We start from the raw sequence: 16,329 nt of genomic DNA, 5'->3' as shown, positions 1-16,329 counted from the left end.
ATCAAAGCGCCCTGCCCGGCTTTTGGGAAGTCAATGTCACCAAAGAAGTGTGTTTTTGGTTGCCAGGGCAAGACAACCCTGCACAGATTCCCAAAGAACCCGGCGTTAAGGCACCCGTGGATGGAGTTTGTTTTCCTTAGCATAAACAGAGTTGTGTAAGACTGTTGTTCCCTGCATTTCGACGATGATTGTTTTATAAACAAAGCCCAGATCGTCTAATGCTTAAGGATCGAGCAGTCACAATGATAAAGGTTCGCGGTCGTGCGTTGGAACGGTGAGTAAAACTGTTGAACAAATGTCTCTGTGTGTTGTTAGCTCGGCGCGTTAGTTGTTAGCTCACAGCTGTGTGTTGTTAGCTCACAGCTTTAGCTTCGCCCACACGGCCCGCCCCCAGCCGCTCGTTTTTTTCCGGAAAGACTCGGTACAGCCAATCTTGCAATTAAAAATATAATAAAACAAAAGACTTTTTGGAGATATGAAGGATGCAATATTACTCTATAGGTACTCAAGATTAACAGGAGATTAAGTGAAAATGAGCATTTCACCCCCCCTTTAAACAACGTGGTGCAGGACGTGAAAACGATAACTGCGTCGGGCTGAAACTAGCAAAAAACACTTGCGTCGTGTAAGATAGGTCCCTAAAGGCCCGTTCACACCAAGCACGATAACTATAAAGATAACGACAAAGATAACTATATATGCGTCCACACCAACGAACGATAACGGTCTTTTTATTCTAAGCACGCGCGCGCGCACGCCCCATTTTAAATGCGCGAGACCTTTAAATTAGAAAGGATTCTGATTGACTGTCAGTGTTTTATCGTTTGACAGCTGAAAAAAAATCGTTCTGAAAGTGATCCCAACGATATCGTTCCTCATATCTTTATCGTTATAGTTGTGGTGTGAACTCTGTTATTCTTTAATATGGAGAACGATTTTTAGAATTATATCTTTATCGTTATCTTTATAGGTATCGTCCTTGGTGTGAACGGGCCTTAAGTCTTGCTTGATATAAACATTTATAAAAATTATTTATGCTTAAAACATAAATTATCTGCCAATTGGGTCAGAAAATTAATCTTGTTTTCCCTATGAATTAAGTTTATTTTTCTGACCCCACTGACAAATAATTTTTCTTGTTTTAGCCACAAACTCACTTAATTTTGATACATTTTTCATTAAAGCTACAGTCATTTTTTAAGTTGATTCTTAGCAAAGAGCACTTTGTTCTTTCAAAATTATATGTGCTCATTGATGTGTAATTACTTCTACCAACTAATCAAGTATTCTCGTAAGCGTAGAATCTGCCATTCACGATACATACGAGCGAGTCGCTCGGGTGGCGGCAGCCATGTTGCACCTCCATCTTGAAAATGCATTAGCCAAAGAGGGACATACCTGGAAATTCAAGCTTTGCCTTTCACGCTTTTACACTCAGTGGCACCGTGACGAATGCGAGGGGGAGATTACTCGCGACTGCCGGCATAACGATACCACTGATACTTTACTAAGATTGGCATTGCATTCGTTTGGGAACCTGATGGCTGCTGTTAGCAATGAAATGGTACTAAAATAACGAAAACGTAAAACTATTATTCGTTTTACATAGAGGTCATAACCTACATGTTAACTGACTAAATAACTCAATGCAATTTGTAATAGTTTTCTAAAGTAACCTCATCACTTGAAGGAACACTCGTGGATGAAGTCGAACTGGAAGCCATGTTAATCTTGGAATAAAAGATGGGAGAAAATCTTACACAGTGTAGCTTTAAAGTCCCCCTGTAATCAATAATTGTATGTATCCCTTAAAATTTATTCATGCCTTAAAATATCTTGAATGTAACTTGACACCCTTGCCTCATTTAGTATGCACAGTTCTATGAATATGCAAATGAGCCCCGCCTCCACTCACTCAGCTCAGAGATCCACTGGTTGACGATCACACGTTGATCTGATTGGTTACAAGGTAGTTTGTGACGTCAGAAACACCAGCGATTTCAAAGCGTGTTTTTGAGACTGTCTTTGGTTCACTGCAGTTTTAAAGGGTAACTAAACCCCTGGTCAGAGCCTGACTCCACCCACTGGCAATATTTGAAAAATGCTAGAAAAGTGGGCAGACCCCAGCGGAGATACAGGGGACGAACCGTGAGCGGGGGGGGCGTGCACCTGAGAGTCCTGCTGTCAGACTGTCTAAAATGGAGAGTTTGCTCACAGGGTCGCAAGACGATGTAAATATGCATCTGATGAGTATTATCGAGTTGATGTCAATAGCGCGCGCTTTCTATATGCATATTCATATTTTGCCGCTGCTATGTGAAAAAATCCAGCAAAATGCGCCGACGGGTTTGTCGACCCCAGAGGATTTACTTTAGCCTAACCATAAATTGTGATTAAAATATATATGATCACTCACATCAAGACGCCGCTGCAGTGGTGGAGTCCATGCAGGATCGAGGAGCAGCGTTTGGCACTGCGTCGCTGTTCAGCGCGAGCTGTGTGGAGAAGCCCATTTCCACCTCTATTGCGTTGGAAAAGCAATTCCGCGTAAAATGCAGGTTTTACAGTCACGGTCTTCCAGACCAAGTGCATTCAATCACTGGCGCCTAATTTCCAAGTCTGCTGGAAAGCTATGCAGTCCAGCAGTGCTGTTGCACCCAGCAACACTACTACACCATAGACTGTACTACACCTACCACTGTACTAAATACAGATAAATCTACGCTAGCTCATCCAAGGGCGTGGTAGTTCGTACCAAGGGAGGGCGTGGTGAGCTGGAACCTGCCTACGTCACGCAGTACCGCTTACGTCACGCAGTACCGCAACATCCAATAGGAAAATTCGACTGCAGTAGCCACCGTTCAACCTGAAGAGGGCAGCACTCAGACGTTTTTACACCATATATTGTAGAATTAAAACACTTTATACCCAAATGTCAAAAAAGTTACTCGAATCAATGAACAGCACTAATAAAGCCCCATTCTTACAGATCATTAACTAAAAAAAGTTGGTTTAGGGTTTAGTTACCCTTTAAGGAGGAAATACTCAGCAATGCTGTCGACTTATGAATTTACACATGCTTTGTCTTAAAGCATATTAAAAACACCACATAGACATATAAACAACATTAAAAGCTTGTTTATTTTAAAGAAGTCTTAATATCTTCAGTCATTTTGCTTCTCCAGGAAATGTATCTTGATTTAAGAATGCTTAGACATTTGTGCTGGAAAACAAGACATGTTTTGCTAAGTGAGAACAGGGTTGATAAATGAGTAAAGTTTTTTACACTGACATTTTAATGCACTTGGCAGATGCTTTTATCTTGCACTGCATTAGTTCACTGTATTAGTTCTTCATCAGTTCTCTCTCTCTTTCTCTCTCTCTACAGGCACAATGCGTCCGGTCCAGCGCAATTTCTACGACCCGTCCTCGTCTCCGGGAAAGGGCATCGTGTGGGAATGGGAAAACGACTGTGGATCCTGGACTCCTTATGACATGGAGTTGTGCGTGAGCATCCAGAACGCGTACGAGAAGCAGCACCCCTGGCTGGACCTGAGCTCGCTGGGCTTCTGCTACCTGGTGGACTTCGACGGGATGTCCCAAACCAACCGGCAGAGTCAGAGAAAGCGGCGCATTCGTCGGCGGATGGACCTCGCGTATCCGCTAATCGCCGGATCGATCCCCAAATCCCAGTCCTGGCCCGTGGGCACCAACTCGGGAACCCCGTGCACATGCCAGCAATGCATGCTGGTCCACAGCACACGGGCCGCGTCGAACGCCATCTTGGCTCTGCAACAGAGACGACGACTCTACGGGGCGGACCCGACGAATGCTGTCGTCAGGCAGAGCAACACCTTCGCTGGCTCCTCCCTCTGGTCGCCCACGACGACTGTTGCTAGGGGACACCATAACAACATAAAGGTCGGTGGAGGTGGAGGTGGGAAGATGGAGATGAACGGGGGGAGTTTCTCGTGCGTTCCTGCGCTCGTGACGCTTCCGACCAATCACACGCTTACTATTAACGGGCAGAATAATCTGAACCGGCCGGGAACGCAGCGGATCACGGTGACGACGAGCAGAGGATCCATTCCTCCAGGGTAAGAGATTATCTATCTATCTATCTATCTATCTATCTATCTATCTATCTATCTATCTATCTATCTATCTATCTATCTATCTATCTATCTATCTATCTATCTATCTATCTATCTATCTATCTATCTATCGTTCTATCTATTGTTCTATCTATCATTTGATTGTTCTATGTATTGTTCTATCTATCGTTCTATCATTCTTTCTATTGATAGATAGATAGATAGATGGATTGATTTATGTATGATTCATTTGCATATCTTTATTTTGAGCTGTTTGTACTCTTTTTGCATCACTTTTCTTTGTTTATTGATGCTTTTCAGTTTTGTAGAGATTGATTGCCTTGAACAGGGAAATAATCAATAGTGTCCTTTTGCACTGTGACAGTGAATCAGTCAAACACACTGTGAAACACACACACACACACACACACACACACACACACACACACACACACACACACACACACATTCTCTCTCGCTCTCTCTCTCTCACACACGCGCGCGCACACACACTCAAGCGCATTGTTGCTGTAATGCATCTATAAATCTTGTCCTTTCCTCTGAGCGTGTGAAAATCATTGTTTGAGTGTGTCTTTGGTCAAGTTAAACCGCATGCGAGTGTGTGTGTGTGTGTGTGTGTGTGTGTGTGTGTGTGTGTGTGTGTGTGTGTGTGTGTGTGTGTGAGAATCGTTTGCCATCCAGATCCAGGCTGTGATACACAGGGGGAAGATGAATAATGGATCAAGGCAAAACGGAGCCTCAGCAGAGAGAGAGAGAGACACACACACACACACACACACACACACACACACACACGCACGCACGCACGCACGCACACACACACACACACACACACACACAGAGTAAAGCACCTAATGAAGGGCTGTAAATCCTAGGAAATGTGAAGTTGCGCTGAAACCACAAACACACTTCAGCAGAAACACAGAGAGCGGCGCAGAGACGAAGAGAGACTGAGAGAGAAAGAGTGTAATGGCAGATAAGTTTGCATTGTTCCCAGGCGAGCGGTTCCACACACAGGATGAGCGTGGTTCACACACACACACACACACACACACACACACACACACACTCATGCAGATAGCGTGGTATAAACAAGCATCACGTGCAGTGAACACACTGTCGATCTCTCAGCTGTGTGACATGAAACACACACACAGACTACAACAGTGAACATCTTTCATAGGTTTTCATACTAATGCAATTACATTGTCTATCCACTACCACTGAAATAGTGAAGTCTGGCTTACAATTTGCTGTTTAACAGGTTTCACTATCTGCCTGAAAGTATTTTGACCCTTTTTACTGCGGCGTTTACCCCTGATAAATAATAAATACTGATAAATCCTTGTCCGACAATGAAGATATACAACCTGAGAATCATTTTCCTGGACAGAGTTCCAGCAATCATGTTGTGTTTTCACTCGATGTTCTTCTTGTATTCCAGTACAAATATCTAAAAATTCTTAAATCAAGATGCATTTGCTTGAGAAGCAAAATGACTTGATAAATGTTTAGATGTTTGTAGTGGAAAAAGACAAAAATACTAAGCTAGAAAGTCCTTTTTTTTTTTTTTTTTTTTTTTTTTGCTGTGGAATCAGCTGTTCAGAATCAGACGATGCCATATTCGCAAATGAATCACTTTTGAACTTTTCAAACGGCTCAGTTTGATTCATTCGCTCAGTTCACTCAGTTTCTAGCAGTTACATTGAAATAATACCAGGATACTTTTAAAACAGAGAACACAAAGAGCATCAGATGAAGTGATTTTTACCTGCAATCCCTTTTAGGAAATGTTTGTCATTTGTCAGCAATGAAGCAGATCTTTATTGTACATGCAGCTTGTGAACGACTCTATTGCAGCTAAAGACAATAAATCCCATATTAATAACAGGATCAAAAGAAAAGTATCCAATCCATTTGATGATGTAAGGCTAGAAACACTTCTGGTTATGATGTTTTGAGACCGGTCATACAGAAGGAAGTGTGTGATTTTGCACCGCCACTAGAGGGCAGAGTCGGACAGATTCTGATGCCACGAACTCACCATGGTACGGGATCCACAGTTTCACCAGAACACCACAGTTCAGTTTTCCTCTTGACTCATTTATGCGATTCACTTTTCACTGAACATGAACGTTTGTGAGATTTAATTCCCTCTGAAGAGTTTTGAGGTTAGTGAGTGTCAGTGATCTGTGTATTTATTTTATTTATTTTATTCATTTTTTCATGTCTATTTGTTAATGTGACTATGTGAGCTTTGTGAATGCAGTAATTCATTTAGTTTTGTATAGTAACGAACATTTTTATTTTAAAGTTAAAAATTAAAGTGAGACCCGTTAGAATCAGGGCATCTTATCTTATCTTATCTTATCTTATCTTATCTTATCTTATCTTATCTTATCTTATCTTATCTTATCGTAATGTAATCAATAGGCCTATTTAGCAGAATCATTTTTTGTTGTGTTTGTTGCATTAATTGTTACTGTATGTTGTGTTTGTTGCATTAGTTGTTACAGTATGTTATGTTGTTTTATATGTTGTGTTGTGTTACAGTATGTTACGTTGTGTTGTGTTGTGTTTGTTGTGTTAGTTGTTACAGTATGTTATGTTATGTTGCGTTATGTTATTGTGTTACAGTGTTACGTTGTGTTGTTTGTTGTGTTACAGTGTGTTACATTGTTTGTTGTGTTATAGTATGTTGTTTTTTGCGTTAGTTGTGTTGTGTTAGTTGTGTTAGTTGTGTTAGTTGTGTTATGTGTGTTATATGTTGTCACGGTGTTACGTTGTGTTGTGTTTGTGTTAGTTGTGTTACAGTATGTTATGTTGCGTTATGTTATTGTTGTTACAGTGTTACATTGTGTTGTGTTACAGTATGTTATGTTGCGTTGTGTTTGTTGTGTTACAGTATGTTATGTTGCATTTTATGTTGTGTTGTGTTTCAGTATGTTGTGTTGTGTTTGTTTTTACAGTTTGTCATGTTGTTGCGTTATGTTGTGTTAGTTGTGTTACAGTAAGTTATGTTGTTTGTGTTAGTTGTTACAGTGTGTTATGTTATGTTGCGTTATGTTATGTTGCGTTTTGTTGTGATACAGTGTGTTGTGTTGTGTTACAGTATGTTTTGTTGTGTTACAGTGTGTTTTGTTGTGTTACAGTGTGTTGTGTTGTGTTTGTTGTGTTACAGTATGTTACATTGTGTTGTGTTTTGTTGTGTTACAGTATGTTATGTTGCGTTTTATGTCGTGTTGTGTTACAGTGTTACATTGTGTTGTGTTTGTTGTTACAGTATATTATATTGTGTTGTGTTTGTTGTATTACAGTATGTTACGTTGTGTTGTGTTGTGTTTGTTGTGTTACAGTATGTTGTTGCGTTTTATGTTGTGTTGTGTTACAGTATGTTGTGTTGTGTTTGTTGTGTTACAGTATGTCATGTTATGTTGTGTTATGTTGTGTTAGTTGTGTTAGTTGTTACAGTATGTTATGTTATGTTATGTTGTGTTACAGTGTGTTTGTTGTGTTACAGTATGTTACATTGTGTTGTGTTTTATGTTGTGTTACAGTATGTTATGTTGCGTTTTATGTCGTGTTGTGTTACAGTATGTTACATTGTGTTGTGTTTGTTGTTACAGTATTACGTTGTGTTTGTTGTGTTACAGTATGTTACGTTGTGTTGTGTTTGTTGTGTTACAGTGTGTTGTGTTGTGTTGTGTTATGTTGTGTTGTGTCACAGTAAGTTATGTTGTGTTAGTTGTTACAGTATGTTATGTTATGTTGCGTTATGTTGCGTTTTATGTTGTGTTGTGTTACAGTGTGTTGTGTTGTGTTGTGTTACAGTGTGTTGTGTTGTGTTACAGTATGTTGTGTTACAGTGTGTTGTGTTACAGTGTTTTGTGTTGTTACAGTGTGTTTGTTGTGTTACAGTATGTTACATTGTATTGTGTTTTATGTTGTGTTACAGTATGTTATGTTGCGTTTTATGTCGTGTTGTGTTACAGTATGTTACATTGTGTTGTGTTGTGTTTGTTGTTACAGCATATTACGTTGTGTTGTGTTTGTTGTGTTACAGTGTGTTACAGTGTGTTACGTTGTGTTGTGTTTGTTGTGTTACAGTGTGTTACAGTGTGTTACGTTGTGTTGTGTTTGTTGTGTTACAGTATGTTATGTTATGATATTGTGCTGTGTTGTGTTATATATTATCATCATAATGTAATCTATAGGGCTGCCCTCAACTAAAGATTTTTCTAGTTGACTAGATGGTTCATTTAAGTGATTAGTCGATTAATCGCACATGTATATTAATAAGCCAGATCATAACAATGAGCCTTTAATATTCTATCCCGTACACAGCCTCCACAGCGCTCACACACACACGCAGAAAGCTCGCCCCAGCGCTCACACACACACACGCAGAAAGCTCGCCCCAGCGCTCACACACACACACGCAGAAAGCTCGCCCCAGCGCTCACACACACACACGCAGAAAGCTCGCCACAGCACTCCGGCTAAACCGATGATGATGAACGAGTCGCGAATAAACGGCAAGGAGACTGTGAACATTTGAATAATTGACAGATAAACGAGTGTTTCTGTGTTTTGCTCTGCGGTGATGAAGTCGGCGATCGTGACTCGTCATCTCTCCACAGAAGTGCACGCGTCTATATCCACGCTTCATAACATAATCTGAGAATAATGGTTTTCCATTTGAATCGGTTCATTAAAATAGAAGCTCAAGCTTTGGACGTGTGTGTGTCTCACGTCTGTGTTCATGCTGAGTTTCGGGTTAATTTTTGATGCGCTCAAGTTCACAGAGACCGAGGCGGCAGAACGCACAATATTAGTTACTGTGTTACACAAATACAACATGACGTATTAGGCTACTCTTAATGTAAGACCAAAAATGACGGGGATATTCGTGGCGATAGCCAACAATACATGTAAGGGTCAAAATTGATTTTTCTTTTATGCCAAAAATCATTAGGATATTAAGTAAAGATCATGTTCCATGAAGATATTAGTGAATTTCCTACCGTAAATATATAAAACATGTATTTGTGTGAGTGAATGCTGCACAATCGCCAACATAAATGAACAACTTTAAAGGAGATTTTCTCAATGTTTTGATTTTTTTGCACCCTCAGATTCCAGATTTACAATAGTTGTGTCTCGACCAAATATTGTCCTATCATAACAAACCACACATCAATGGAAAGCTTATTTATTCAGCTTTCAGATGATCAATAAATCTCAATTTCAAAAAATGTGACTGGTTTTGTGGTCCAGGGTCACATATGCAGTCATAGCGCTTCCACACAAACTCTTGAATACACTCTAAAAAATGCTGGGTTGTTTTAACCCAAGTTTGGGTCAAATATGGACAAACCCAGCCATCGGATTACTTTTTTTTTTTTTTTTTCTTATTACATTTTTAACCCAATGTTTGAGTTTGTCCATATTTGACCCAAAATTGGGTTAAAACAACCTAGCATTTTTTAGAGTGTAGAATTGAGCAGAATCATTCAATCTGATGTTCACAGAAGAACATCTCTTCCATTATGAATATAGGTCTATCTATGTATGATTCATAGTGTTATATGTTGTAATTCAGATGTATGTTAATCATTTAGTACGTCGGTGAAGTGCTGACGTAAGTGTGTTTGACGCAGGTTGGTTTTCTAAAGAGCTTCAGAACGTCTGCCCCATCTCAATGTTGTGTTTGGCTTTACATATAAACACTAACAGTTTCATAGTTCTCTTCAACTCAACGACCGACTTCCTGTTTCACTTCCTGTGAGCGAGTGTGAGATCAGAAAAGGAAGTGTGTGTTGTTTAACGAGAGCTGGAGATGATGGATTCGGATGAAGACTCGTCGGAGGACAGACGGTAGGACCGTTCTCATGTTGGTTCAGTGACTCGATCACGACTGAAGGCTTTGAGATCTTTAGCAGAGGAGAGATAAGACATGAAGCGAGACGAGTGTGAACGTTTCCTGATGTGTGTTGATATGAGACGCTCTGTTTTACTGCGTGTTAACAGCTTAACTCTATACGCAGGTGTATAGAAATGGTTTCACTTTGTTTGATTTGAATGTAAACAAGTGAACAGTTTAACCCTGTACAGTTTTTTACTTTATTCAAGTTATGTGGTCTAATAACTCCTCTATCAGATGTACATTTCAAACATATTCATTATTAATCTAACGTATAGGCCAATTGAGCTGAATTCTTTTTTATTTACATTTTATTTTATTTTTTATTTTATTAATTCATTGAGTTATGTAATAATTCCATTTATTAAATTATCTATAGGCTAATTGAGAAGACATTTTATTTTATTTTATTTCATTATTTAATTTATTATTTTATTTTATTTGAGTAATGTAATAATTCAATCGATCAAATGTACATTTCAAACATCTTAAGTAATCATTTTAACCAGCAGATTTAAGTAATCATAGACCAGTTGAACAACATTTTTTTTTTAGTTTTAGATTATAATTTCTATTGATTTTTTTTTATTATTATTTTTAAAATTCCATTTATTAGATGACCTACTGGCTAATTGAAGTACTTCAGAGTTTAAAATACCATGTTAAACATTCAGTATCATAGTGTGTGTATATATATACACTATATACATACACACACATACTCCGTTTACATCAGGATTCCCTCATCTAGATGTCAGAAACACATTCTGTGCAGAGTGAAATCCAATATTAAATCAAATTGCTTATAACCATTTGTTATAGTGTTTATCCATAAAAACTATGTATGGATGGAAACAGACTGAAGCGGCCTGGATCTAAATAATGCTCTATCCAATGCAGCCACATAGCAACACCTTGGCAACCACCCACAACATCCTAGCAGTGTTACTTTAATATAATTAAGATGCTATTATAGTTTTCATTAATATTTGTATTTTTTTATTTTGCAAGTAAACTTATCTTAAACGTCTTAACTCTGCAGAAAAACACTAATAACACCCTGCATCCTACAATAGCGTGTCAGATCTAATCAGTGTGAACGAGAAATGAAACCAGATCGTGAGCGATGATGATGATGCTGCTGAAATATGATTAGAAATTGAAACTAGTTTTTAATTTTTCCCTGTGCCTGAAAGATATCCGGGCTTGTAAGTAAACAACAGTGAGATTCACTTGATTTGAGATGAAGGGCTGTTTGTGAGCTGGATAGGCTGATCTTCTCTCCTCAGGGATGAAAATCTCATTTTCTGTGCTTTATTAATTAATTATTTTTTGTTCCTCATGTGATCCGATAAGCTGTAATGATGCTGATGTAATTAAGGCGATATTCAGATGAGCAGATCTTTAGCTTTCTGTTCACATGTGTGTGTGATCTGATGGAGGCTTTGGTGTTTCTTGCTTGTTTTTCTCATGGTGTTTCTCACTGGATGCTGATTGGTCCGTTCAGAACTTAATTTGATTGGACGGTTCCACTGGCTTGAGCGGATGAGGAAGCGTGTGAGTTTTAGGCTGTTTTAGTCTCAGTGTTTTGGACGTGTGTTCATTTCTCATCGTCAGAGGGTTGGCCGGTCTGTTACTGAACATCAGCTGCTAGTGTTTCAGTGGAGATGGAGCATTGAGTGTGTTGATGTCTGTTGTGTTCAGGGTTCCTGCTCTCCCTGTGAAGAATCTCACTGGACCGGGACCCGTCCACCCGGCCTTAGCAGGTACAACACACAAACACGGTTCAATAGTGTAAAAATAACAAAACTTTTATTATATTATTTTATTTTAATATTTTGCAAGTAAACAGCTTAACTGTACAAATGTATGTGTGTATATGAAGAGTTCAGATGCAAAAGCCTCTAAGTGCCATTTGAAATTTTCTTCTAGAATGATAGTTTTTATCAAGCTTGTATATTTAAGTTCAGTAATTTCACTTAAATGGCAATGAAGATTACCTATTAATTGTCATTTAAATGAAATTACTCAACCTAAATATACAAGCTTGATAAAAACTATCATTCTAGAAGAAAATTTCAGATGGCACTTAGAGGCTTTTGCATCTGAACTCTTCATATATATATATATATATATATATATATATATATAATTTTTTTAGGAAGTAAATAGATTAGCTCTGTACAAAGGTTTTATAAAAATTGTTTAATTTTTGTTATTTTTATTTTGTTTTATTTTGCTAGTAAACAACTGTACAAAGGTATATTATTTTTTAATATTGTTATTAAACAAGTAATAAGTCTGTTCAAAGGTATATAAAAATGGTTTAATTTATTTTATTATTTTCATTTTATTTAATTTTGCATGTAAACAGTTTAACTGCAAAGTTATGATTTTTTTGTTTTATTTTTATGTAATGACTCTCTACAAAGGTATATAAAACATTTTATTATTTTATTCTATTTTTCAAATAAACGGCATAACTCTGTAAAAAAATGTATGCAAAACGTTTATTTTATTTTATTTTGCAAGTAAACCGCTTAATAGAGGTGGGCGGATCGATCCTGAAGTATCGATATATCGATACTGACGTGGTATCGAAAAGGATCGATCCTCACATAAAAATATCGATCCAAATGTGTGTTTTTTTACCAGTAATTTTTTTATTCATTTATCACGCAATTCAGTGCATAAAATAAGCTTCTAAGTTGAAAAATAAGCGAATGTTAGCGGATAATTGTGTAGGATAGAACTTTTCTCCTAGTCATCTGGATACAAAACGAAACCAATCAATCACAGAGAACGTTGGATGCTGGTGCTCACAGGCCCAGTGCGTTTGGGAAACAAAGCCTTGCTTAGATGACAGAGAACCAATCGGGAGTTATTTCGCAATAAACAAACCAAAAGTGTACATAACGGTTCAAAATGTTGACGTCAGTAAGATTTTTTTTAATGTAATTAATATTTTTATTCAACAAGGATCGATGCATTAAATTGATCAAAAGTGACAGTCACGGGTTTTACACTGTTAAAAAAAAATCTACTTGTTCATCAAATAATTCTGCATAAAATGTATCATGGTTTCCACAAAAATATGAAACTGTTTTCAACATTGATAATAATAAGAAATGTTTCCTGAGCAGCAAATCACAGCATATAAAATGAATTATCATCATGACTGGAGTAATGATGCAGAAAATTCAGCTTTGATCACATGAATAAATTACAGTTTACTATGACATAGAAAACCTATGTTAAATTGTAATATTCCAGTTTTTACTGTATTTTTTATCAAATAAATGCAGAAGAGAATTAAAAATCTTACAGACCCCAAACTTTTGAACAGTAGGCTAGTATACTAGTAGGCTAGTAATATAATTAGGGTAGTTTTGTAAAAGTCACTGACTAATTACAGGCGAGTTGAGAGCACAAATCACAAAATATTTAGTAGTCATGAAAACGTATTCAGATTTAGCATATTAATGATGCATTCACCTCATATATCATGACACACTGCTCTAGCACAGGAAAGTGCATACAAGTTCAAGTGCATGCTTTTAAAATGAAAAAGTATCGGTATCGGTATCGATATCGGCGATACTGGCCCTGTATTTACTTGGTATCGGATCGATACCGAAATTTGCAGTATCGCCCACCACTACCGCTTAACTCTGTACAGACATATATAATACTGTTTTATTATTTTATTTGATATTTTAGCTGAGTAGTAAATAGCTGAAATCTGTACCAAGGTGTATATAGTTTTTAATCTTTATTTTATTTATTTATTTATTTTTATTGTAACATGCAAGTAAAATAAGTACCAATGAATGATAAAAAAAAGACACAATCAGGAATAAATGAAGAAAAAGTTATCAGACACAAGCCTGCTTTATTGGCGTGGTATAAGAAAGCTTCACACAGATACTGTATGAAAGGAAAGCCTGTAATATAGCGTGTGTGTGTCTCAGGAATGACGGGGATCCTGCTGTGCGCGGCCGGGCTCCCGGTGTGTCTGACCCGCGCCCCGAAGCCCGTCCTGCACCCGCCGGCGCTCAACAAGAGCGACATCAAACCAGTGCCGGGGATCAACAGCATCCGACGCAAGACCAAGAAGAAACACCTGCGCAAAGGTCAGGCAGCAGAGGCCCTGTGTGTGAGTGTGTGCGAGTGAGTGTGTGTGTGTGTGTGTGTGTGTGTCTGTGTGAGTGTGTGTCTGTCTGTGTGAGTGTGTCTGTGTGTGTCTGTCTGTCTGTGTGAGTGAGTGTGTCTGTCTGTGTGAGTGTGTGTGTGTCTGTCAGTGTGTGTGTGTGTCAGTGTGTGTGTCAGTGTGTGTGTGTGTGCGTGCGTGCGTGTGAGAGTGAGTGAGTGTCTGTGTGTGTGCGCGAGTGTGCGTGTGAAAGTGTGTCAGTCTGTGTGCGTGTGTGAGTGTGAGTGAGTGTGTGCACGAGTGTGTGTGCGTGAGTGTGTGCGCGAGTGTGTGTGTGAAAGTGTCAGTGTGTGTGTGTGTGTGTGTGTGTGTGTGTGAGAGAGAGAGAGTGTGTGTGTGTGTGCATGAGTGTGAGTGCGTCTGTGTGAGTGTGCGTGCGTAAGTGTGTGCGCGAGTGTGTGTGTCAGTGTGTGAGAGTGAGTGTGCGCGCGTGTGTGCGTGAGTGTGTGCGCGTGTGTGCGTGAGTGTGTGTGTGTGTGTGTGTGTGTGTGAAAGTGTCTGTGCGCGTGAGTGTGTGTGTCAGTGTTAGTGTGTGTGTGCATGAGTGTGAGTGAGTGTCTGTGTGAGTGTGGGTGTGAGTGTGAGTGCGTGTGTGTCTGTGTGTGTTTGTTTGTTTGTATTCTTGTGTGTGTGTGTGTGTGTGTGTGTGTGTGTGTGTGTGTGTGTGTGTGTGTTTGTCTAGCGATTGATTCTCTCACCTTTTTTGCTGATCTGAGCAGAACAGACTTTACACACAGAGTGTGAAACGAGTAAGAACGGAAAGTAACAAGGTTTCTCTTACACAAGCGCATTACAACTGAAGCCCGTTAGCATTGATCCGCTCATCGTCATACTTCTATACGCTCGCGTGCGTCCGCTCCTGCTAAAGTCAAGCAGCGGGAGTCAGTGTGTGTTGGCAGTCCGACAGCAGGTGTGTGTTCATGCGCTAAAGGTCACGAGACGCTTTGAGGAATAAAGACTGAAGCGCTTGTTTCAAGCAGAGTTTGAAGACTACATTTGTGAAATAAATATGGAAAATCTTCTCTTTAGCATCTTTCAATGTAGTAGTGAGAGTGAAGAGCTTTAAAATCTGGAGTTTGTCTTTGGTTTTCCACAATCATACGGAGCCAGATAAACACACGGCTTCTGTCTGCCACCTGGTGTTTCTGGAGTTCTTAGTAAAAGCTGATCCAGGGACAGATGCTGCAAAATAGCTATTAGCTAAAAGCATTATTATACAGCATCTCCTATTCAGAACTGCACATTTATGTTATTCTGTATCGCCCCGTCAAGTAAACATTAAGTCCACATCTTGTATGTACAGTAGAAGTGGATAACACAACATACACCTGGATCACTATGCTTACTATGTTTTGTTTTTGTTTTATTTTATTTATTTTTTATTTTATTTATTTATTTATTTATTTATTTATTTATTTTTAAAACATTCAGGTAAACAGCTAAACAAAGCTGTATAGAAATTGTAAACATTTTTCATTATATTTTAACTTATTATTATTTATGTATATTTCTTTATATATATATATAAAGAATTCTTCTATATATACTTATTAAAATTTAAGTCAGCAGCTTAACACTGCACAAATGTGTAGGGAAATTGTTTTTGTTGTTTATTTTTTTATGATTTATGCATTATTTATATTTTTTATTTGTTTATGTAAATTGTTTAATTAAATTTAATTATTTCATTTGTGTATTTTTTATATTAGTATGTGTATATATATATATATTTACATGCTAGTAAAGAATAAGAACCAATCAATTATTTTAACAACAATAATTTTATTTTATTTTATTTTATGCAAGTAAACAAATTATGAATGGTTTAAAAAAAAATGTCATAGATTAAGAAAGAGTTGAAGTATCAAGACACTACACTGTGATTAAGTCTGTGTGATTTAAATCTGAATCATTTGTTTGTTCCGTCTCTTTATTTCAGGGAAAAGCCCCGAGGACGTTGTTCGCCGGTACACGGAGAAAGTCAGAGCGGCTCCGGACGAGGTGATTCCCGCACACATGTGATTAATGAGCGTCATGTGACCGGCTCTTGGGTCAGCAGAAGTCTGTCAGTGTCACTCATG

The 16,329-nt window shown here is 38.3% G+C and overlaps 1 protein-coding gene across 2 annotated transcripts in view; it reads left to right on the top strand.

Annotated features, from left to right (window-relative positions):
* dtx1 (deltex 1, E3 ubiquitin ligase) overlaps positions 1-16,329 on the top strand; it is a 49,472-nt gene that overhangs the window by 21,587 nt on the left and 11,556 nt on the right. For both annotated transcript variants that reach the window (XM_081349125.1, XM_081349126.1), the window contains exons 3-6: positions 3,389-4,097; positions 11,743-11,804; positions 14,010-14,171; positions 16,188-16,249. In XM_081349125.1, the coding sequence (XP_081205251.1) occupies positions 3,389-4,097; positions 11,743-11,804; positions 14,010-14,171; positions 16,188-16,249 (995 nt within the window). The remainder of the gene's footprint in view (positions 1-3,388; positions 4,098-11,742; positions 11,805-14,009; positions 14,172-16,187; positions 16,250-16,329) is intronic.

This window comes from Scardinius erythrophthalmus (genome assembly GCF_964197995.2).
Source record: "Scardinius erythrophthalmus genome assembly, chromosome: 20".
Classification (NCBI taxonomy): Eukaryota; Metazoa; Chordata; class Actinopteri; order Cypriniformes; family Leuciscidae; genus Scardinius; species Scardinius erythrophthalmus.
This window is presented reverse-complemented; position numbering and strand designations above follow the sequence as displayed.